This window comes from Sinocyclocheilus rhinocerous, unplaced genomic scaffold (genome assembly GCF_001515625.1).
Source record: "Sinocyclocheilus rhinocerous isolate Xijiao unplaced genomic scaffold, SAMN03320098_v1.1 scaffold1522, whole genome shotgun sequence".
Lineage (NCBI taxonomy): Eukaryota > Metazoa > Chordata > Actinopteri > Cypriniformes > Cyprinidae > Sinocyclocheilus > Sinocyclocheilus rhinocerous.
This window is the reverse complement of record NW_015637563.1, coordinates 85,400-110,739: the sequence shown is the minus strand read 5'-3', so window position 1 is coordinate 110,739 and position 25,340 is coordinate 85,400. Positions and strand designations below refer to the sequence as shown.

General features: G+C 36.5%; 1 protein-coding gene across 1 annotated transcript in view; it reads right to left on the bottom strand.

Moving 5' to 3' along the window:
• Positions 1 to 838: 838 nt before the first annotated feature.
• LOC107749051 (NADPH--cytochrome P450 reductase-like) overlaps positions 839 to 25,340 on the bottom strand; it is a 41,437-nt gene continuing 16,935 nt past the window's right edge. The window contains 15 exon segments of the mRNA XM_016564101.1: positions 839 to 1,665; positions 1,668 to 1,756; positions 1,840 to 1,925; positions 3,896 to 4,041; positions 6,779 to 7,046; positions 8,876 to 9,025; positions 11,209 to 11,390; positions 11,482 to 11,600; positions 15,392 to 15,508; positions 16,904 to 17,002; positions 17,169 to 17,258; positions 19,268 to 19,392; positions 21,665 to 21,814; positions 21,887 to 22,015; positions 22,443 to 22,491. Of these exon segments, the coding sequence (XP_016419587.1) occupies positions 1,631 to 1,665; positions 1,668 to 1,756; positions 1,840 to 1,925; positions 3,896 to 4,041; positions 6,779 to 7,046; positions 8,876 to 9,025; positions 11,209 to 11,390; positions 11,482 to 11,600; positions 15,392 to 15,508; positions 16,904 to 17,002; positions 17,169 to 17,258; positions 19,268 to 19,392; positions 21,665 to 21,814; positions 21,887 to 22,015; positions 22,443 to 22,491 (1,834 nt within the window). The 3' untranslated portion in view covers positions 839 to 1,630.

Here is a 25,340-nt window from a genome sequence, read left to right as displayed (position 1 = left end):
ACATGGTTTTGTTTACGCGGCGCGATGCAACGCAACGCAACGCGTAAAAAGACAGTATAAGTCATTATAATCAGTAATTATGTCCCCACTGGATGCAACAAATGCCTCGTTTGTAATGGGTTTTAATGTTTATGTCTCGTCGCTCCGGCCTGACACGGCATCAACAGTATGTGAGGGGCGTAACATTTCCGTCTCCCGCTTGAGGTATTCGGCCAATCACAATGCACTGAATAGCTGGCCAATCACAGCACACGTCGCTTTTTCAGACCGATGAGCTTTGAAAAAATCGACGTGTTTCAAAAAGGCGGGGCATAGAGGAGAAACAATAATGTACAGTATGTGGAAAATAATGTGTTTTTTTTACTTTAAACCGCATAAACACATTACATTACACCAAATACACAAAATAATGTTCTTTTTAGCAGCATCATATGACCCCTTTAATCCCCGAGTTATATTCCCTAAAATTCAGTTTAGCAACATCAGATTCATTTACAACAAAACAGAAGACTACACAATGCCTTTATCCACACAAGCATGAAGTAAAGCATCTAAAACAGCACCTGCTAGTCAAAACCTAGACTAAACTAATCTAGGCAAAAGGAGACCACTTTGGAGCTAGCATTTTAAAAGTCATTAAATGAAACTTTTTGTGTGTGTGTGTGTGTGTTATTGTTGATGATTTGAAATATTATTCTAAAGGCAGAAAATAGTGATGAATAAAAACGTGTCGAAACGTTTCACTGGTCCCTCATAAGAGGAGCCTCTAAAGATGACGGGCGACCAAACCGTGCACTGATGGGCAAAAGTGAACAAAAACAGGCTCAAGACAAGGTTGGTTAAATTTACATTTAATCACTACAAATATGCCTAAACAGCTGTATGCATTGGAAACAACAGGTGCATATGAAACTATGATTATGTAAAAAAAGAAAAAAAATACTACTACTATATATATATATTTCTACTGTTTTCAGCAGCAACGCTGGTCTTCCGCTAATGCAAACGACACTAAATAAGGCACTAGAGCTTCCAGACCAGCATCTGTTCCCTTGTCTGCATCTCAACATCACATACTGTTATATGAGATTATGAGAAATGAATAGGGATGAACTTTATTGGGCACTTACAGAAAAATGAAATCTGTGAGGGTCATCCAGTTGAAACGAGCTTACATTCATATTCAGCCATAATGATACTAAAAAAAGTGTAGACATTCAGATGCTTTTATACTTCAGAGAACTAAACTGAAAACTGAAGACTGCGAAGTGAGCAACTTCATCATACTCCTCCAGGAATCTGATTTTTTGCATGTTTAAAACCACTTTCATCCAGTTCATAACAATAACCGTGAGTTTAAGTCTCAAAGTACCGCTACAGCATTAATCCAGCTCTGCACAGTGTTTGGTGGATACTAAAAATTACCGTATTTTGAAGTCTCATGCATATGTATTTGATTAGTAGGTTAAGATCACGATTCTACACAGGATTTCTGTCTCTAGCGTAACGTGAGATAATTCATTTTAGAACGAGGTCGTGTGTGCCAGTGTTTTCTTTCTGAAGGATGACAGACTCGTCTCTATGAAAGCACACATCAGGAATGTACAGAAGGGGAAGGGAGTGAGCTGGTTTAGCTCCAGACGTCCTGCGAGTAGCGTCCTTTAGATCCCCCGCCTGCGCGCGGCTCATGCCTCCCAGCTCCTCGGCGATCTCGTAGAAGGCGTTCTGGACGTCACGAGCCATATTACGCGCGTCTCTGCGGAGGAGAATGACGGGGAGCGTGAGAATGGTTAAGAGAGACGCTCGGTCTCGTGATGTTTTGAGATGATGTTTACGCACCCGCAGATGTAGATGTGAGCGTTGTCGGAGTGAACCAGCCTCCAGACGGCCTCCTTGTTCTTCTTCAGCAGATGCTGCACGTACACCTGGAGGAAGCACAAATCAAGTCAGTGATGAGGAGAACGGGTTGTGTTTAATCTAGGGCTGCTGATTTGACATGTTAATTTGGTGCGATTGATTATGGAAAAAGTAATTCGTTAACAATGCATTGAACGCAGCTGTCCAGACCTGTGCATCATCTATAAAAATGCAGTTATATCAGGGATTAAAGTTCCGTCGATACGACGGATTTCCGTCAGTTCATAAAGACAGTCACTTGCTTCATTCCTGAATGATTCAGCCGTTCGAACGAATCAATTGAATGAATGACTCAGTGATCAAATCAGTGACTTGCCGCCACCTGCTGGTGGATTTAGTTTCACTTTTAGCGTATAATTTCAGTTATTTAAATCATTTAATATTTCTGTATTCAAAATTTTATATTTAAAACATTAATTTGACATATATTTAATTGCACTCATGCCACCTAAACGTCTGGAAATGTACCTACAAGCCACTTTTGTGTTCTTCTGTGCCACCTCTGTAGTACAAATTAATTTATTAATACTAATTTCATATGATTGGTAACTTATTTGTCTTATTCTACTTCTTATTATATTGTTTTAAATGGAAATTTTAAAAAGCTTATAAACATACATTTTTGAATTTGACAGATGAAAATGATGCCATTATAAAGGTAAAAAGAAAATACTCCTGTAAGTCACTTTAAGGAGTCAAATGTCACCTCGGCTAATTTTTGATTAGAATTTTTGATTATTGATCAGAAGGTGCTCCTAATTTTTTTAATTAGCAGGACAAGCGCTCCTGACTGAAATTATACGATAAAAATGAAACAAAATCCGCCAGCAGGTGGCGGCAAGTCACTGATTTGATCACTGAGTCATTCATTCAATTGATTCGTTCGAACGGCTGAATCATTCAGGAATGAAGTCTTTATGAACTGACAGAAATCCATCGTAGCGACGGAACACTTTAATCCCTGAGTTATATTCCCTAAAATTCAAGATACGATTTATCTCTTATATTTATATAATTTGATATAGTTTAGCAATATCACACCAGCGTTGTTTTTCACACCAGTGCTTTTTTCCCCGAATATCTGCACGACTGCAAATGTCATATTGACTTGACAGTTCAGTAAAGATTTTTAGACACAAAGTTTTCAATATTGTCTGTTTTTGCTCAATTTCACACACGAAAATAGTTCCGATCAAAGTCACAGCAAAACTATTGTGCGTCTGTTTCATTACTGAATGAATCGAGTGAGTCAATGATTCAATGATTCATTCATACAGACAGTCAGTTGATTTGTTTGAAGGAATCAGTTGAATTAATAACTCAATGACTCACTCATTAAGACACTTGTCACCACCTACTGTTGGTTTTCGTTTCATTTTTATATTTCATTAAAAAAATAATTTTAATACAAATTTTTAACCCATTACTGCCCATTTAAAACTCATTAATTTCATAGCATTGTTTAAGCATTTCTAACTGAAGTGTAAATGCATTCATGGCTATGTAAATACACAAATAGCATTTCATATGCTTTAGTTATGTCCATACTGTAGCCTTAACAGTTTGTGTGTGATTAATTCTATGTTGAATAAAAATATTTCTTTATAAAGCTACTTTTTTTGTATTATCTATTCAATGCTTTTCTCATTTAACACAACAATGACTTTAAATGATCGTTTGGGGGGTAATTTCTCAGCCCAAATTAATGTGCAATTAGTTTAATAAATCAGCACATCATATAATTAATTCGATTAAACATTGTAATCGCTTGACAGCCTTAGTTTAAACACAATTGATAAAACTAATAATTTAAGGATTTTGATGGATCAACACAGTTTTTGACTAAATATTCCTGTTAGATGGTACAGAGAGGGCATGCTGAGTACCTTCATGCTTTTAATTAGAAAAACTATTATCAAAGGTATTTTAGGGGATGTTTTTGACTGTGGGCCAAGACGTAGCCTAGTATGAGCGCTACCTTCTCGGCCTGGTCTCTGGAGAAAGCTACATTGAGTGCCGTCAGAACCCCAGTCTTCTCAAACTCCTCCAGATCCTCTTGGTACAGGAAGTCCTCGTTCTTGTAACGGCAGCCATAGTACAACACTGTGTCTCCAACGTCCTTACCTGCAAACGTGAAATCAAGATATTAATGGCATGACCGTGGGCTTGTTGAGACACTAGAGTGATAGTGAAAGCTGACTGAACTGAACGGTTACCTCTGGCAGGTATTCGATAAGACATGTGGATTTCGATTCCGCTTAACGATTCCTGCAGTCACATTTTAATGTGATTTTGAAACTATTTAAGTGCAGGAAGGGAAAGAACTTGCGCACTGTTTGCGTGCAGCGCACACATCTGAAGCGCGAGCACAGAGAACAGCTGTCCCGATGCGGGTTCCCGATCTGTGTCCGTTCTCGAACCGTTCCGTGCATTTCCACAAAGACTTCTCTTTCACATTTATCGACCAGTATGCACAAAATACGTCAGTACATCTTCCTAAACACAGCCATTTTTTTTGTCTTAAGTGAACGTAAACAGATGAGAAAGAAAACGCATGTGTAACAGTATTTTTAGATCCGCGTGCGTTCAATATTAAAGAGACAGCCGCCTAATAAACGCGCTGCCTGTCAATAATGTTAATCAAAGAACAAAAGAAAATCATTAACTGATCTTGACTGAATATCTTAACTTTAATGAGGATTAATCTATTTTTTTATGAAAATAAAACTATGCAGTGTTTTTAAAGGTCCCCTGAAATGCTTAGAAACACGCAGCGTTACTCTATGTGTTGACGTCATTTGAACTGAAACAGGAAGACAGGGTGGGACATATCAAGCAGCCCCGCCCCTTTTTAAAATAGCCAATAGCGTTCGTTTATATCACAGCTTGGGCTAGAGCCATTCAGAGCCGTTGAGCTCCGTAAAGCCGCATTTGATGCCAGCCACAATCTCATCCATGATGCTTATATCTTCTAAATGCGAATTTTGTCACTGTTTTGGAGCACACTGCCTTATAGATAACCTTAAGACTAACATATTGATACTAACACCCAAAAAAATTTCATTTTGATTTTATGGGGACTTTAAACTTTTGATTTCAATTTCTGTACCTGAAATTTGTTCAGTTTTATTTATGCTATTGCTAACTGATTTGTTTATTCCTGTTTTATTGCTTACTGTTTACTTGTCTTTAACAATTTAATGTTTGAAATTTATATTAGTCTAGTTGTGTTTTTTTCCTGTGGTATTTGTTTGGTAGGCTAAAACCATAGGCAAAAAACAGAATAAATATGTTTGACTTTGACTTAAATTTTTTTTAATGGATTTGTTTATTTTATTGGAATCGGAATTAGGAATAGATAAGAATCGGAATCGATAAAATTCAAACGATACCCAACCCTGTGTATGAGTGGAATAGGGTGGGAGATACATAGATAAACATGGTATAAGTGCAATAAGAAGCAAAAGAGAATTCAGTTCTGACCGTTTTTGATGTGCACACACCTGAAGTCACACAGCACAATTTTCCATGGTTTAATATGTTTAAAGGAATGGTTTACAGATGAATGAAAATTAGTCAAAAATGTATTTCACTCTCAGGCCATCCGAGATGTAGATGAGTTTGTTTCTTGATCAGATTTGGAGAAATGTGTCATTACATCACTTGCTCAGCAATGGATGCTCTGCAGTGAATGGGTGCCGTCAGAATGAGAGCCCAAACTGCTAAAATACGAGTCCATAATCCACAATAACGCTTCCTCCAGTAAAAAAGTCCATCTCCTGTTGTCTCCCACATCAAAATCCACCTGCATATTTGTTTAGAGCTGTTTTGGACTGTTTTGGCTTGTAAACGGTGCTTGATCTGATTCAGACCAGACCACTTTTTCACTGGAGGAAGCGTTATTATGGATTATGGACTCAATGTATTTTAGTTAAAAACATCTTAATGCTGTATTTGTTTCAGCTTTTGTCTTCTCCAGATGTTAACTGATGGACTGGAGTGGTGTGGATTACTTGTGGATTATTGTGAGGTTTTTATCAGCTGTTTGGACTCTCATTCTGACGGCACCCATTCACTGCAGAGCACCCATTGCTGAGACACTGATGCAATGCTACATTTCTCCAAATCTGATGAAGAAACAAACTCATCTACATCTCGGATGGCCTGAGGATGAGGACATATTCAGGAAATTCTCATTTTTGAGTGAACTATTCCTTTAACAGTCAAATACACCAAAGTTGCGGCAAAATGCCTGTCTTGGCGAGTATTTACATTTCCGCAGACAAACCTGCCTGAAGAACTCTTTATTTCATTTGTATATTTGTTCTATTATATTTGTCCTGTTGCATGCAATAAGTTTCTTTGTTTTTGTTTTATTACTGACCGTTTACCGGTCTTCAGTAATCCACAGAACGTTTTTCTTATATTAAGCTAACATTATGTAAAATGCATAATTGTACATTTCAAATTAATCTAAAATATTGCCAATTATTTCCCAAAAAAAGCACCCCTACAAATGACCTTTTGCCTCACTTTTGCATTTTAAAATGATATTGCATTATTTGAAAAATCAACTGTGATTGGTCAGTATAATAATGAGCCTTTATCCTGTTATGTCAGTGCAGTCATAAAAACTCCCTTGGGTTACAGTGTATGACAGAAAAATATAAATTATATGCTTTATATTATATGCACCTGATTTAAGCACATAGGAAGTAAAGGATCAGAACAAAAGTTCAAAGCAATCACTTTCAGTTCATTTTGAATACATTTACGAGATGGCTCAGCCTCCTTTTGCCTCTGACTCTGATATTGAAGAAATACTCACAAACCGAGGAAGCACTTAGCAGCGTTTTCCTACCTTGTTCTTTGAGCCAGCCGCGCTCCTGAACGAAGCCCATGAAGGGGGCGATGCCAGTGCCCGGGCCGACCATGATAACCGGGTTTGTGGACTTGAAGGGCAGGCGGAACTGAGACTTGCGGATGTACATGGGCACCGTGGTCTTGTGTCCATTGTCGGTTGGCATCTTGTTCTTCAGCCAGTTAGTGGCGACTCCTTTGTTGACCCGGCCTGTCTTGGTCTCGTACTCCACCACTACAGCACAGATGTGGATGCTGTTGGGATGAACCTGTCACAGGCAGAAAACACTTCAATACTCACCAGAATCATCAGTGTAGAAAAGACATTTCAACTTTTTTTTTTTCCATTTATAAACTAAACAAAGACGGGACGTCTAACAGAAGTTATTTGCACTCTCTGTATGGTGCAGGGCTGAAATGATTAGTCAACATTATCGTATTGTCGACAAATAGTTTTGTAGTCGAGTAGTCATTTGATCTCATATGATCTAATGTAAGAGCCTGCAATAATGCGGTTTGACCAGTGTGATGCTGTAGTGCAAGACTGTTATCTATCCCTCCCGGATGTAATTCAAGAGAAGACACAGCGCCTCAGAGCAAACACAGCCGAACCTGAAGCTGCTGAACAGCGTTTGGATAAATATGTAAATATATGCTGTGTGCAGTCCTCGCAATAACGAAATAAACAACAAAAACTGACAGCGGTGAGAAAGCAGCAGTTAAGAAAGCATCTGATTATAGCGACGTGATGTTTGCACGAGCTCTGCAGTTCAGTACTCCAGTAAAGTCCAGTCACATTTATTTATATAGTACTTAATGCAATAGATAGCCTTAAATCAAGCAGCTTTACAGCATTAAACATGAAAAACATGTGCGAGTCAGTGTCGCTTTCAGTTAGCAGCTCTTCAGTGTGGAGCTAGCTAATGATAAAATCTTTTTATAAGTGGGAAAAAAATATTATTTTATTAAAGTGATAGTTTGGTTTGCAAACTATTTTGATGATCATAACCCTATAAGGTATTTTAAGAGAGATTATGCTGTGAATAACATAGCTTATCCAAAAATAAAACGTCTTATCTTTATTATGTTTCTTATATGACTTACAAAAGCAGATGTTAGGCAGAATGATGTCATTCAGTTACTTTTTCATATATCTAATTAAATGGTGAATGAGTTTCTCATTTCGTGTGCCAAATATATTTATTTGCATATATTAATTGTAATTACATAATAGATTTTCAAAAGCTGAATTGATTACTTTTATTTATTTGTTAGAATATATATAACTCAATATTTTAACTAATTGCAAAAGCTGAATAGTGAAATTATACGGATTAATCGATCTAATAATCGGCAGATTAATCGATTATCAAAATAATCATTTGTTGCAGCCCTAGTATTAGGGCCAGTATTACCAGTATTAGTATTAGAACGTGATTAATCGCGATTGTCATGCACATTTTGTCAGTAAAGAGTAAATGCTGCTCCATCTGAAAGCATGTGAAAATACCACATTTAATAACATGTTTTTACTCCAAACTCACTTCATAACGTCAGTCGAGTGTTTGAAGTAAATCCTTCTGTGAGATGATGATGAGAGACACCGAATAAGGCACGCAACATATTTCATAGTATTCTAAGCAGTGATAAAGGCTATGTCGTTTAGCATTTCATTATAGATATACTTTATTATGATGAACATTATAATAAGACGAACTCAGATAAACCGTACATTGCCGTAGTCGTGTGTTTATTAGTCACGTTGAATCAATGAAATCAGTTGAATCTTCTGTTTATTCAGCTGCAGTGATAGATATTTTCTGGGTTTCTTCTGCGAGGCGTATTTGGAGTTTCAGCGCGAGAGGGCCCTCTGATGGAGATTTACTGCTGATCACAGAACAGCGCTTCACTGAAAGATACGCATGACAATCACAGCTTCAGCCTAATCGCGATTTATTGCCTTTGCGATTTAATTTCGATTAATTGTGCAGCCCTACCTAGTATGGTGGAATCATCACTGAAGATAGCAAGAGAAATTTTATCATTTGTAGAAAACACACATATTCCATCTTGAACACTAAAGTAAACTGTCTCTGACCTTTGAGGAGGATGCGATGGAGTAGTAGCGGGCCTGCAGTCGAGGCAGGAGCTCACAGAGGTGATCGATGGGAGGCCGCAGAGACGGCAAATCCTCCAGAATAGCCAAAATATTCCTGCACGAGTCCAGCACCCAGCTCTGGTACAGCGCCTGAGAGGAGAGAAAGACAGCGTCAGACACACATCACACTGCAGCAGAATTACAGTCAAACTCACACCTTGCATTTGACTCCACATTCCTATAGTCCCATTCACACAGAAATAGGACTAGGCAAATCTTTCATAAAACATCAATTGCTAAAACTTTTAACACTATACAATATTTACACGGAATTAAGTTGCATTGAAAGATAAAAACTTTTGTGATAATGACGCTTTGGCTTCCATTTTAATCACCAAATGTCCTTTAAAAAAAAAAGAAACTACAATTTTAATCCACAAATTATGAGTTCTATAATATGTCAAAATAGATTTGTCTTTCATGCCAGAGAGCATTTACTGATTAACATATAATCTATTATGAACAGGGGAATAATAAACATAAATATCAAATTAAGTGCAATAATTAGCACTCCATAATTCTTTTCACACCACCCTATTTTGGGTAAAAATAGGAAAAATAACACTTCTCTCTAAAAACATTTGAAGTAAACATATGCAAATCCATAAGTTTTTCTTCAGTGTACAGGAGTTGTTTTTTTCTTCAGTGGATGCATAAGATGCTCATATTTCATATTAAACAAACAAATCCAAAAAATCTGTCACAATTAATATATTCATATTATTCAAATCTATTATTCATAATAATCGATTTTATAACAACACCTCAGCCTTTTCTAATGATTTTATATTTATAGTAATGTTAACAGGTCACACTGTAGTTTTCTGTAAAATAAGAGTGGTATTTGATTGTTATTATTATTTATTACTACAATTAATTTATTATAATGTGTATTAAAGCAATAAGCCACAAGAAGCGACGCGAAGCGGAGTGCCTAACAACGGCCCTTAGCTGTTATAAATTCACTGTAAACCACGGCTTCACGGGGATTATTGCTTTTATAAAACGGTTATTCCATATATGTAGCAAGGTTTCACAAAATAAAACAGAGCAAATAAAGTGTAATGATATTAATAAAAACAGTATTCTTCCACCAAACAATGTAGCTCCTCAGAAACAGTTGTGGTTCCAAAAAAGTGGTTGCAGAGCAACACACAAACGTAAACAAAGGTGTATGTTTGTAGAGTAATTTACAACAGCTTCGAACGCGGCTCAGCCAATCAGAATCAAGGACCGGAACTCTCCGTTTTAGAACAAATATATATATATATATATTTTTTTTCTTATTTTGTTTAATATTTCTTAGCAATAAGCATCATAATTATCATTAGTCATACTGATATAAAATTTTTGTCCAAACTGTGCAGCCCTAAAACAAGCACAACAAACCTGGCGTTCTTCGTAATGTTTTGTTTCGTTTTAAAAATCACATTTTAACCAGAAAAATTGCAATTAAGACTTTCTCCCCACATCATGCAACACCAAATCAGTTTATTAATGGTTATTTGTCAGATCATGTTGTGTTCTGCCTCCTCAAGGAGTTTTATTAATGTAAAAATATAGCCTACCTCACTGTTGTGTTCAAGCCTTGTTATATATGTGACCCTGGAGCACAAAAGCAGTCTGAAGTCGCTGGGGTATATTTGTAGCAATAGCCAACAATACATTGTACGGCTCAAAATTATAGATTTTTCTTTTATGCCAAAAATCATTAGGATATTAAGTAAAGATCATGTTCCATGAAGATATTTTGTAAATTTCCTACCGTAAATATATCAAAACTTAATTTTTGATTAGTAATATGCATTGCTAAGAACTTCATTTGGACAACTTTAAAGGTGATTTTCTCAATATTGTGATTTTTTTGCACCCTCAGATTCCAGATTTTCAGATAGTTGTATCTCGGCCAAATATTGTCCTATCCTAACAAACCATACATCAATGGAAAGATTATTTATTCAGCTTTCAGATGATGTATACATCTCAATTTCTAAAAAGTGACCCTTATGACTGGTTTTGTGCTCCAGGGTCACATTTGTCTTTTAATAAAAATCAAAAATTTTATGCCCTTAATGTTGTGGTGGTTTTCCCCACGGTATCAAAAATCAATATGTTTCAATGTATCAAAGTTAGTAATTCCAATGCTGTGACAACACTAGTCCCCAAAAACAATATCACCCACATTAATACTACCACTAACACTAGTGCAAAAAACTGAGTGCAGCTTGTAATAATAAATGTCTTGATTTCTGCAGTGGTGGCGGTGATCTTACTTTGCCCTCGGGCGAGGAGGAGGCCATCTTCCTCATGTTCTCCTGATCTTTGGGCTCGGTGGCGTACTGCGCCAGTTCATAAAGCACGTTTGTGCGCGGAGGATTGGTGATGTCCAGATAGTGCGTCAGAGCGGTGCGGTACGTGCTGGGACAGGGGAACGGATGCTTCTTATTGGACTCCTCTGAAAGGAAACACAAACACATATATTTCAGCAGCACAGCTTGAGTAATCATGACAGCTGGACAGACATGACTGAGCCGTTCGTGTCATACCGTCGAGGTTGTTGAGCGAGATGACCATGTCGAGGTCCACACCGAGGAGATCACCGATCCGGTTGACTATGACGCTGTCATTGATGGGATACACAGCCACATGGTCTCCTGATTCATACCTGCACACACATTTGAACACTAGCAATTAGTAAGCCGTTTAAAAGGAATTAAAACCAATGTATAAACAAGGCTTCATTTGAAAAATTATATTTTGTGTTCAATTTTTTGAATGCAGTTACTACAGTTCACACCAGTTATGTCAGAGCGGTGCGGTACGTGCTGGGACAGGGGAACGGATGCTTCTTATTGGACTCCTCTGAAAGGAAACACAAACACATATTTCAGCAGCACAGCTTGAGTAATCATGACAGCTGGACAGACATGACTGAGCCGTTCGTGTCATACCGTCGAGGTTGTTGAGCGAGATGACCATGTCGAGGTCCACACCGAGGAGATCACCGATCTGGTTGACTATGACGCTGTCATTGATGGGATACACAGCCACATGGTCCCCTGATTCATACCTACACACACACACACACACACACACTCCAACATCAGTGGTAAGTATGCATGTTAAAAGGAATTAAAACTGATGTATAAAAAAATATTTTGTATTCAACATTTTGAATGCAGTTACTAGAGTTCACATCGGTTATCAAGTGAACAGTCATCCTGGTTATCCATCTCTTCAAAAATCAATAAAGATACCAAAGGTCCATTTAAATGGACAAATATTTGCATATTTACTTAGTGCATATTATTATTTATATTTTTGGTCACACTTTATTTTGGGGACCATTTCTCACTATTAACTATGACTTTTGCCTCAATAAACTCCTAATTAGCTGCTTATTAATAGTATTGCAGTTGTTAAGTTTAGGTTTGGGTTCAGATTAAGGGATCTTTTTTTAAGACATTTTTATGTGCTTTATAAGTAGAGATGCACCGATTGACCGGCATTAGCCCTTTTTCCCGCATGATCGGCCCGGACCGGTCTGTTTTGACGTCACACTTACGGTGACTGATCATGTATTCATGTCGTGCCAGAAAAAAAAAAAAATAATAATTATGTCGTGCCAGATGAGGCTTGCTCAGCCTGAGTGAGACACTTTTGTATTCAACATTTTTTATATATATATATATAGAGAATTTCTATTAGTCTATTCAGAAATTTATAATATGATTTAGGTACACAACATTGCACGAACAAAATGTTTCAACACGATTGCAATGTGATTTTATACAATAGTAGTTCAATAAACCAGAAGTTAAAATGAAGTGTCTTACATTTTAGACACAATATTGACTGTTTTTGCTCAATTTCGCTGATGAAAGTAGTTCCAATCAAAGCCACAGCAGAACCGTTTTGTGTCTCCGAGCAACACAGCGGTGTTTCGTTACTGAATGAATCCACGTTTTTGAATGAATCAAGTGAGTCAATGATTCAGAAACCCATTCATAAAGACAGTGGTCACTTGCCTTGTTTGAACGAATCTGTTGAATGAAGGACTAAATGACACACTCATTCAAACAAACAGTCATTTGTCGCCACCTACTGGTTTGGTTTCATATTTAAAACTATCATTGCATTTTTCCCAACATTTCTTATTTGCATGTTTAAAAATATTTAAAACATTAACCATATAAAATTCTTTATGCATTCGAAATTTTGCGGTGTAAATGCATTTATGGCACCTCTCAGCTTCATCAAACAGTCTGTGTAAACACATCTAATGCTACTTCAGATGCAGCTTCTGTGTCCTCTGCAGTGGAAAGATGAGTTTGTTGATGCTGATTTCATTTGAATGGTAACAACTCTACAGTTTCTTATTATTCTAACTGAATTCATTGAAACAAAGTAAGAATTTGATATAGCCTACAGCAACTCCTTTTCAGTTATTTGTTATTTCTGCCTCTTTTCTAGTCACAGAGCACTTTATTTTATTAGTTGTTTTTGTCCAGATCGGGGGATTGTAATGTTTAATAATTTTTTATTATGCAAAAAATTGTTTTGCATTAAAAAAAGTATAGATTTTTGTTTGTATAAGCTGTCAATTATAGTTTTTAGAAAGAAAATCGTAATCGGCAGGTCACACTTACAAAAAAATCGGAAATCGGAATCGGCCAATAAAATTGCAATTGGTGCATCTCTGTTTATAAGTATTAATAAAAAGCCAATATGCTAGTAATATGCATGCTAATAAGCAACTAGCTAATAGTGAGAACTGGTTCGTTCAATAAAGTTTTGCCATATTTATTTTTAGAATGCATTCATTAATGATCGTCTTATATTACAAATTGCAATGATTCATGTCCATTTATATCCACATTGATCCTCATGTATTATAAATTCTTGGCAACTGATGCATAATGCTGTTAAAACATACAGTAATGTCAATTTAACTATTCATAGTTGCACATGGTTACACACTCTAAAACGTTTTAGATGTTAAAGGGACAGTTCACCCAAAAAAATGGAAATTCTGGGAAACAGAAAATGTTTGGTTACCAACATTCTTCAAAACACCGTCACTTGAAAACTAAAACAGAAAAAAAAATTTGTTTGCACTTACCGGAAGAAATAAACAGGTTTGAAACAACATGATGGTGAGTAAATGATGATGAAGACAGAATCTTCATTTTGGGGTGAACTGTCCCTATAAGTGTAAGTGCGGCGCTAGATGGCGCTACAGGGTCATTTTCATTATTGTGCAGAAGCCTAAACACAACTGTGCAAGAAAGTTTGATTCCAAATTTTGAACTGAAGTCATTTTGATTAAAAAATACATTTTTTGACATTTTTATGGAATCAAGCATTTATTCCTGTAGACGCCTATGCATTATTTAAGGCGATTTTATTTGAAAGGTTAGTTGTTGATATCAGCTAATGTTCATTTACAATGTTTCCTTCCTACACCTGATATAAAAGGAAGCACTGGAACTTGCAGGGAAGAGAGAAATTATATGGAAAAGCATGTGCACCTCATGAAACATACCTAAAGATAATTTTGGGTCCCTATTTTAGGTGGTAATGGTCTTAAAGATTAAAAAAGTAAAACTTAATTTAAATATTTGAAATAATATTTTCATTTCAAATTATGCATTCTGTTATGCATATAGGCTATATTTTCAACGCAAAATGGTGAAACTAAAAAAAAAAAATCGGTTGGCATCACTAGATATTATGTTTGGCTGTTTAACATTTTTAAGTGCAAATCAGTGTAACACTTTATTTTATAGCAATAGCAATAAATTATGCATAATTACATGCAACTAACCCTAAATCAATCCCTTATCCTAACCTAACCATACAGTAGGTACATGTAGTTAATTATTTTTCTGTACTTGTATAATTACACTGTAACAAGGACACAAAAATAAAGTGGATAACACTTTAAGTTGTCCTTGTTACACGTTATGTACTATTATAACAACAATAAATTATGCATAATTACATGCAAGTAACCCTAAGCCAAACCCTATTCCTAACCCTAACCATAAAGTAAGTACATGTAGTTTATTAATATCACTCAGTAGTACTTAAATATGTATAATTACACTGTAATAACAAGGGCACCTTGAACTAAAGTGTAACCCAATACAGTTGTAAATACTAATATCTTTATTATTCCGGGGCTTCAGCCCCGCCTAGCCCAATGGTTAAAACGGCCCTGAATATACCCCAGCGACTATGTGCTCCAGGGTCACATTTTGACATTGATGAGCATTGTTAGACTACTAAGGGCAACCAATAAATATAACTTTATCCCACAATTTCACGTTGTCCTATAACAACACAGAGCGTGTGTAATGGAGCTCAGCGGAGCAGCATCGTGAATATCAAATATTAGAGGGAGTATCTGGCGGTTTCTAGCTATTTGCTGGTTACAGTCCTGATGTGCGTCACCTGATTTTGGAGCCTGTGATGTCCAGCTCCAGGTGCATCAGGTGTCTGTCTCCAGCCTTATTGAGCTTGCGGTTCACAGTGACCGCAGCCAGGAAAGGGTTCTTCGAATCAAAGGGCCTGTGAGAACAGACAATGAATGACAGAATGTAAACCATGAAGTCTCCACCAGGGTCAAAGGTTAACCAGGGCTCACAGCAAACATACCACCACACATGTGACAAAAACTGACCCCAGAACCTGCATTACAAACCTGCTTGCAAAACTGCACCTTTTTATCTGTTATCTAACATCGGATAGTATCGTATTTAATAACATTATATTATCATATTATAATAATCGTATCATTTGATTTGGCAGTTGCTTTATCTTGCATTAGTAATTCAGTATTCAGTGCTTGTCAACAGTTTGGAAACATTGATTTTTAAATGTTTTGAATTAAGTTCACCGAGGCTAAAGATTTATGTGCTCAAAAATACAGTGAAAACAGTAATATTGTGAAATATTATTACAAATTAAAATACATGTTTTCTAAGTGAATATCTGTTCAAATGTAATTTAGTCCAGTGACCAAAGCTGAATATTCAGCATCATTACTCCAGTCAAATCATTTGCTGATTTTCTGCTCAGTTATTATTGGTGCTCGGTTCTTAATAATGCCTCTTATTATTATCAAACTTAAATACAGTTTTTGCTCTTTAATATTTTAGATTCTTTGATTAATAGAAACGTAAGAAAACAGTATTTACTTGAAATAGAATATTTTGTAACATTATAAATGTTTTTACCGTCACCATTTTTGTGCATTTAATGCATATTTGCTGAATAAAAGCATTCATTTCTGTTTAAAAAATTTTTTGACTGGTAGTATATCCCGGTTTCTGCATGAATGCTTAAATATGAAGCAGCACAGCTGTTTTCAACATTGATAATAATCAGAAATGTTTCTTGAGCATATTAGAATGATTTCTGAAGGATCATGTGACTGGAGTAATGATGCAGACTATTCAGCTTTGATCACAGCAATCAATAGATATTCACATAGAAAACACTTTTTTAAAATTGTAATAATATTTCATAGTATTAGTGCTTTTACTGTATTTTGGACCAAATAAATACAGCCTTGGTGAGCAGAAGAGACTTCATTCAAAACATTAAATGTTTCCAAACTTTGAATATTTCAAGTATACTGAATATTCACTGTCTCATATGCAAGTAATTGAATTTTATATTTAACAGCCATAACTGAAGAACACATATTTACTTTCATAGATTAATTCAGTGAAATCCATTTCTAGGGGTAAATATTGTCTCTTAATAAAAGCGTTTCCAAACCGTATCACAGTCTATACTATAAGCAGATAAAGTGTCTTAAACAAACATTACGTCTCCGTCCGATCAAATTAAGTGCAGCTGAAGTGTTCGTTCTGTCATCATGGTTCATGAGAGAATGTGGGAGGGGCTTCAGATCAAGCTGCTGTCAGTCACAGAAACTGAAGGAAGTGCTTTACTCACGGCTTCTGGTTCTCGAAGCTCATGAGGCGACCCAGCTCTCCGGTGTAGATCTTATTCATGTTCAGATCGCTGTGTACCTTCAGCTCATACTGACGGATGCTGAGACACACAGAGACAACAAACGAGTTTTCAGTTAGTCTGGGTTCCAGTCTGAAAAGGCCTGTAAGAGTTGGTAATGAGCAGAGCAGGGCATGTTCTCCGGTCAGGTCACTGTGACCCGCTAACAAAGGAGGAACGAGCTGAAGAGAGGATTGAGCATTCAGACCTGGATTCTTCTCCCGTCGCTTCGACTCCAAAGTGTTCACACACAGCCGGCCAGAACTGCTCTCTCCACGACACGAAGTCCTCCTCAAGACTGAGAGAGAAACAACCACAAAAGATCATTACATTCAGTTCTCCACATCAGTTATTCTCAACTGGTAACTGCACATCAAGAACTGACTCGACACAGTCCCACAATTCATCATATTGAGAGTAAACAACAATGGCTCTCATTCACTATGAACAAGTGCATACATACACACACTCACACATGCGCGCACACACACACACTTTCACACATGCGCGCACACACACACACTTTCACACATGCGCGCACACACACACACTTTCACACACAGGCACACTCTCAGACAGACAGACAGACAGACAGACTCACTCACTCACTCTTTCTACTGTACAGACCGTATATTCTATTGCCCTACACCAACCCTACCCCTAAACCTACCCCTCACAGGAAACTTTGTGCTATTTCAGATTTTCAATACACTCCATTCTGTGTGATTTATAAGCGTTTTGAAAAGTGGGGACATGGGGTAATGTCCTGAAAAGTCACCTTCTCCTTGTAATACCTATGTCATACCCTTGTCATTATACAAATTTATGTCCTCATTTGTCACAAAACCGCGCACACACTCACACAAAAAACAAAAACACACTCTCTCACACACACACACACACACACACACACACACACACACACACACACACACACACACACACACACACACAAAACAAAAACACTCTCTCTCACACACACACAAACAAACACACACACAAACACACTCACACTCAAAAAACAAAAATACACTCTCTCTCTCTCTCTCTCACTCACACACACACACACAAACACTCAAAAAACAAAAACACTCTCACACACACACACACTCACACTCACGTTCTTAACCTTGTTAATAATGCAGTATAAATGAGAGATGAGATCATGTGGAAAAACCCAACAGGCTTATCTTTATAGTATGGCTGTGTGACAAACTACATATCAAGGTCACAATACAATTTATGTTGATAACGATGCTCTCTCTCTCTCTCTCACTCACACACACACACACAAACACTCAAAAAACAAAAACACTCTCTCACACACACACACTCACACTCACGTTCTTAACCTTGTTAATAATGCAGTATAAATGAGAGATGAGATCATGTGAAAAACCCAACAGGCTTATCTTTATAGTATGGCTGTGTGACAAACTACATATCAAGGTCACAATACAATTTATGTTGATAACGATGATAAGCTCTGGACATTTTTACTCTATATGGATGAACCTAACGGTCAATCACACAGCAGAAATAACCATGTCCAACCCCGCAAAATAAAGGTTTAGTGTAACTTGAAGAAACCATGACAAATATATTATATACTAAACGTACTTTTCAAAATAATAATAATAATAATAATAATCATAATCATAACAGTAAGGAAAATCAAGAATTTATCCATGTTTTAATTTACAGTTCTCATCTTATTTGACAAAAAAATAAAAAAATAAAAAGGCAATGTTTTGTTATAAATTACGTTTTCATTTCATTACATTTTAAAAGACTGATTAATCTTTATTGATTAAGATTTATTAATTCAGTTTATTAGACAGGATGTTTGATTATAAATTTGTATTAAATCATAAAACACTGAATCCGGGAAAAAAAAAACTGAAAAAAGAAATTCGCATTTCATGGGCCCCAAATTAAAAGGTACCTGATTCTGTGGCGCTTACAGACTCATGCAAAGTATCTCCTTCCCCATTAAACGCAAAGAAGTGTTGTGATGCATGTAAATGTCAATATCAAATTTTATGGGGGGAAAAAATATTGTGATAATATTTTAAGCTCTATCTCTTCTATTGAAAAGTATTGTGAATTTCACAATACTTCTCAACTTCAAAATAACAAGAAATGTCATGTTTGGCATAAAATCTAGTGGGAAAAGAAGGAAGACGTTTGGCTTTGAAATGTAGCGAAGTAAAACATTATCAGAGTATTTTCGATTTGGGAAACATAAAGATACTTCAAAAAAGTAAGCACAGCACCAGCAGAAGCATTATAATCAGCGTCACTCACTTCCCGTCATCGTCTCCCATTCCCAGGTCAAAGATCCGCTGGGCTCCCAGCTCAGCCAGTCTCTTGTCCACATACTTTCCCATGGCGTTATAGTGCTCGTATGTCTTATTTCCCAGTGCAAACACCTTAAAAATACGTTTTAGACATTACATATACAAATTTTGCGTAACTTGTCAGTGAACTACGGCTCTGTGTAGTAAATGCTGCTCCATCTGAAAGCACGTGATGATTTACTGCTGATTACAGAACCGGCTTTACTAACAAAATGTGCATAACAATCGCATTCGATTAATTGTGCAGCCCTACAACAGATACATATGGATTGTTTTATATCTATACCTTATATTTCTTATATTCACCTGTTATTAAGATCACAAGTGTAAATGTGGTCCAAGACTTTTTTAATTGAAACCAGATATAAAATAAATGTTAACTGAAATAAAACAATTAATATAATATAATATAATATAATATAATATAATATAATATAATATAATATAATATAATATAATATAATATAATATAATATAATATAATATAATATAATATAATATAATATAATATAATATCAATTAATATAATATAATATAATATAATATAATATAATATAATATAAAAGGATAAATCATTTATTTTATTTCAATTTTTGGCCAAGGAAACATTCTCATTAGTATTTAGTTTAATTTGAGGTGCTAAAATAACCAAAACTGAAATAGTAAATGAATAAAAACTACACATTAAAAAAAAAAAGACAAAAAAAAAGACAAAACACAACAAAATGACTACAATTTTAACTAACATTAAAAGAAAAGATAACGCAAATTATAAAAATAAAAACCAATTCAAAATGTTAATAAAAAGTATCTCAATTATACTAAAATAATACATTTCCTGACTATCAGAAATAAATATTTATTTTTTAGTTATTGTTTTAACTAAAGATACATTTAAGATGCATTTAAATTCATGATATGTGAACTACCATTTCAGTGCTATGGTGCTATATTTACTTTTTAATTTTTTTAGCTTGACAGAGCAAACACTGTTGCTATATGAACAAAAATTCAGGTTTTGTATTCAACATAAAAATGACAGCATATGTGTTAGGAATGATCTGAAGGCGAGTAAATACTGAAAGAATGTTAATTTTGGATGCACTATTCCTCTAAATCCACTTATGCAGAAGTCACTCAGCCATATCTGTAGTGAGCACTTCTGCTAAACATGTGGCCTCACTGTTCTTTAAACACTGAGTCACTGAACTTTGCACAATGTCAGTGTAGTATACGTTGAGAAAGCTGTCTGAGACTTTGGCTTGTGGAAGTATGACACAGCATTCCCCAGATTCACTTCTGCTCTGCTTCTCCGCGTCATGGGCGTTGTTTGCTCAAGCGTACGCCGGAAAGCACCTAACGTATTAGAAACACATTGTTCCTGGAGTATTTGGTAAAGTCTAAAAACCTCACAAAGTGCTTCGACAACTGCTTAAATGAAAAGTCCCTGAGCACACACTTTTCTCCTGAATAGTTCACCCAAAAATGAACATTTTCAGGCCATCCAAGATATAGATGAGTTTGTTTCTTCATCAGATTTGGAGAAACATAGCATTGCATCAGTGTCTCAGCAATGGATGCTCTGCAGTGAATGGGTGCCGTCAGAATGAGAGTCCAAACAGCTGATAAAAACATCACAATAATCCACAAGTAATCCACACCACTCCAGTCCATCAGTTAACATCTGGAGAAGACAAAAGCTGTGTGTTTGTAAGAAATTAATCCATCATTAACATGTTTTAACGTTAAACCGTCACTTCTGACTAAAATGCAAGTCCATAATCTATAATAACGCTTCCTGCAGTGAAAAAGAAAGCAACATTATGAATTATAGACTCATTTTTAGCTGAAAGCAACGCTTTGAAGTAAAAAAAGACACACAGCTTTTGTCTTCTCCGGATGTTAACTGATGGACTGGAGTGCTGTGGATTACTTGTGGATTATTGTGATGTTTTTATCAGCTGTTTGGACTCTCATTCTGACGGCACCCATTCACTGCAGAGCATCCATTGCTGAGACACTGATGCAATGCTACATTTCTCCAAACCTGATGAAGAAACAAACTCATCTACATCTCCGATGGCCTGAGGGCAAGCACATTTTCAGGGAATTTTACCCTTACTATAATCACGTAATTGCCGTGATGAGGAACTCACTGTATATTTAACTCCACTGAAGTCAGCATCGCCCTCCTGTAACCAGTAGCAAGTGATGCAATGCTACATTTCTCCAAATCTGATGAAGAAACAAACTCATCTACATCTCCGATGGCCTGAGGGCAAGCACATTTTCAGGGAATTTTACCCTTACTATAATCACGTAATTGCCGTGATGAGGAACTCACTGTATATTTAACTCCACTGAAGTCGGCATCGCCCTCCTGTAACCAGTCATAGAAGTCCTGAGCGTTATCGGTCGGGTCTCCCTCTCCATACGTGGCCAAGCAGAAGATCGCTATCGAGTTCTCAATCTCAGTCAGACGGGAGAGCTCACTCTGCAAATAAAAGCGTGTGTAAACAAACACAAACGGGAGAGGAGCCAGTTTTCATCCCATCGCATGTATTACCATGTCATATTCCTCTGGATCTGCTGCCATTCCCTTCATGCCGTAGCGATGAGCATCTTTTGCAAGTCTGTTGGCAAACTCTTCACCCGTGCCCGTCTGTGAGCCGTAAAACACCACGATGTTCTTGCCCTAGAGGAAATATTAAAGTCATTACTTTATGTACACAAATGACAATAGCAACAAAAAGGTGTTGCTTTTAATGTAAAGCCATATGAATAAAGGCTTTTTAATTTTTTCACTATCATTTCGAGTGCCTTGGAGTGATTCGTTTTTTGATGAATTTAGAAATCCCGTATCCAAAGAGCACCAATTTATAGACTTTATACCCCAGCAGCATTTTTTTGCATATTTTTGATGTAAAAATTTTGGCTTACTTTTGAAAAACTAAACACGCAGACGGTCAGTCTGTTTCAGTTACAACTTTTTTCAGCCAATTCAGTTACAATATTTTACCATTTGACTGCCTAAAAAAAAGATTTGTTTAACGGCCGGTTTTGTTTGATAATTTTAACATTTCAACCTTTACTGGAGAAGAGGAGGAGTAAAAATCTCTTACCGTTTTCTTCATCTTGCCAATAAAACTGGTTTCTCTGGTTGTTTGAGGCCTACAAAACGCAGATTAACAGAGGTCATGCATCAAAAAGGGTTACTAACAATTACATTATAAATGATCATGCAAACAAATATTGACAAAAAATTAAAAATAAAACAAAAACTGACGTTTCAAGCACTTCTGAAATCAGTGTAAAACACTGCATCTGTAGCTCTTCTCAATAGATCAGTCCTGGGGCAGCTGATTAAAGGCTTCATGTTGTTTCAAGTGAAACCAAAAGCACATTCATGTAGCATTTATCGTCATTTACACCCGAGTTTAAATGGAGGAGACTTAAGGAGACCTATTATGCCCCTTTTTACAAGATGTAATACAAGTCTCAGGTGTTCCCAGAATGTGTCTGTGAAGTTTCAGCTCAAAATACCCCACAGATCATTTATTATATCATTTAGAAAATGCCTATTTTGAGTTGAAGCAGAAACCGGCTGTTTTCGTGCATGTCTCTTTAAATGCAAATGAGCTGCTGCTCCCCGCCCCCCTTTTCAGAATAGAGCTGCGCCATTACAGCTCGTACCTACCAAAAACATCTGTTTGGTTTTGATTATCATGTCTATCATGCTGAAATCATGCATTTTAAAGGCATATCAGTTTAATCTTCTGATATAGGGTTTTCTGAGCGCACACATCTGAAGCACACGCACAGAAAGCGGCTGTCAAACGGCATTTGAGTACTAAACTAAGTTCTCTTTCATGTAAACTGTCAAATACACACAAGTTATTGTTAAAAACACATGAGTTACAAAAACAGTCGGTTATGTTTAAAAAATAAAAAAAGACATACAAAGAAGCCATTCTCAAGTTATTCTTGCTTAAATTGATATGCGGATTATTTAATATGTAATGATAATTTAATTTGTAACGCATTGGCCCCAGCTGAAAACTGATTGGCCCCTTCATTGTCTGAGGCAAAAATACTGTAATTTGTATATTGTCATTGTGTGAAGCACCAATATCCAGAGAAACATCACGTCTTCAGCTACATAAGCATTTTTAGCAGCTGTATTAATGAGTTCACATGTATAGTTTTAACTTCGACTATTTCTAAAGATTTTTTTGCCATATAGGCATGGAAAACTGAGGATTGTATTAATTTAATCGGTTTGTTGGTTTCTTTTAATGCTGTTGTTAGTAAGAAAAAAAAAATATGTCACTGCAAACTTTCACATGAATGTTAATATGAATGCTAAAAATGTAAAACATGAGAGAATTCACTAAAGGCATTGTAAAAAGGATTATGCAAAAGGTAATAAATGTTAAAGAATAAATAGGAATAATACAGAAAATAATAGTAATTTCAGAGTAATAGCACTCAACCAACTTTCATCCACCTCTATTTACTCTTATGCGCCTTCACACTGAGATTCAAGAACAAAGCACTTTGGGAGACGTTTTGCTCACACTTTATGTTAAAGGTCCAACTCTCGCTATTACCAAACCATTAACTATGACTTTTGCCTCAGTAAACTCCTAATTTGCTGCTTATTAATAGTTAGTAAGGTAGTTGTTAAGTTTAGGTATTGGGCAGGATTAGGGATGTAGAATATGGTCATGCAGAATATGTGCTTTATAAGCACTAATAAACAGCTAATATGTTAACAATAGGCATGCTAATAAACAACTAGTTAATAGTGAGAATTGGTCCCTAAACTAAAGTGCTACCGAAGTTTGCAATTCTTCAATTTCATCTGGAAAAATCTCTATCTTTACATCAGCTCTCTCTCGCTCACACACACTCACACAGACGTTAAAACACAATTGTTCAAGAGTTCAAGAGAGTTCAGTGAATAGAAAAAGCGTGAGAGACTTTTCACTGTGTAAAAACTCTGGGCTCACGGCCAACTATTGCACAAGGATGTGAATAGTGTGTTTTAATGAGTGAAAACTGCTGCTGAACTCAGTTTTTAAATGGGAAACAGCAGTGTTTTAAGGATACTATTCTCTATTAAACAAGAGAATGATTATAACGCTTTCATTAATGGTGAAAGAAAATCATCAGCACTGTTTGCCATGAAATACGATGCGGGCTAAATTTATATCTATAGAGCCATGATGTTATGTTATACAATCAAAGCTTGCTTTATAATAAAAATAGTTCTTTCAACCAAGCTGCTGTTGAAAAATGTAGTAATTATGTTTTTTATTGTGTACTTGAGCAAAATGTGCCTGTATGGAGACCAAACAGACACACAAATGTTAGCTTCATTGCTCATTCTTTCTCAATCTTGCGGGCGCAGAGCACATTCTGCATGTCTGTCTCTTCTGACTCACTCAGTTCAGTTCATTAATGATGATGTGAACCATCTGAAAGATCATACAAAATGTGTCTTACTCATCCAGGACCAGGACTGAGAACCAGAGGGACTACTTCAGCAAACACTCACCTATCGATGGCGACCAGCCGGTCCTCCGGTAAGGAGAACACACAGCCCATGATCATAAGAAACACATCCAAGAACGAAGATGCCAAGACAGACCCGTTAACTACCGCGCACACCGGAAACACAAGCCACCGCCATAGGTAAGAAAAACCATCTGTCGTACAAGAGAACTGACACATAAAACGCTAAAGAGGACCTGAAGGAGAGCTTGAATGCGATTGTATGTGAAGGAGTCGGTTCCAGAGGAAAGCAGAGGCTGTTAGAGCGTCCCTCCTCCATCAGGAACCGTCTGCAGGCGACTATTGAGACGGTGAAGCATCATGTCAATTCCCTACGCTCTCAAACACGTGCACCGGCAACATCTGGACGACACACAGCACACGTCAAGCACGCCAAACACTCATGTAAACAAACAGAAAACTTCAGAAAGGTCCTTCATCCTCTCATGATCCCAGAGAAAAAA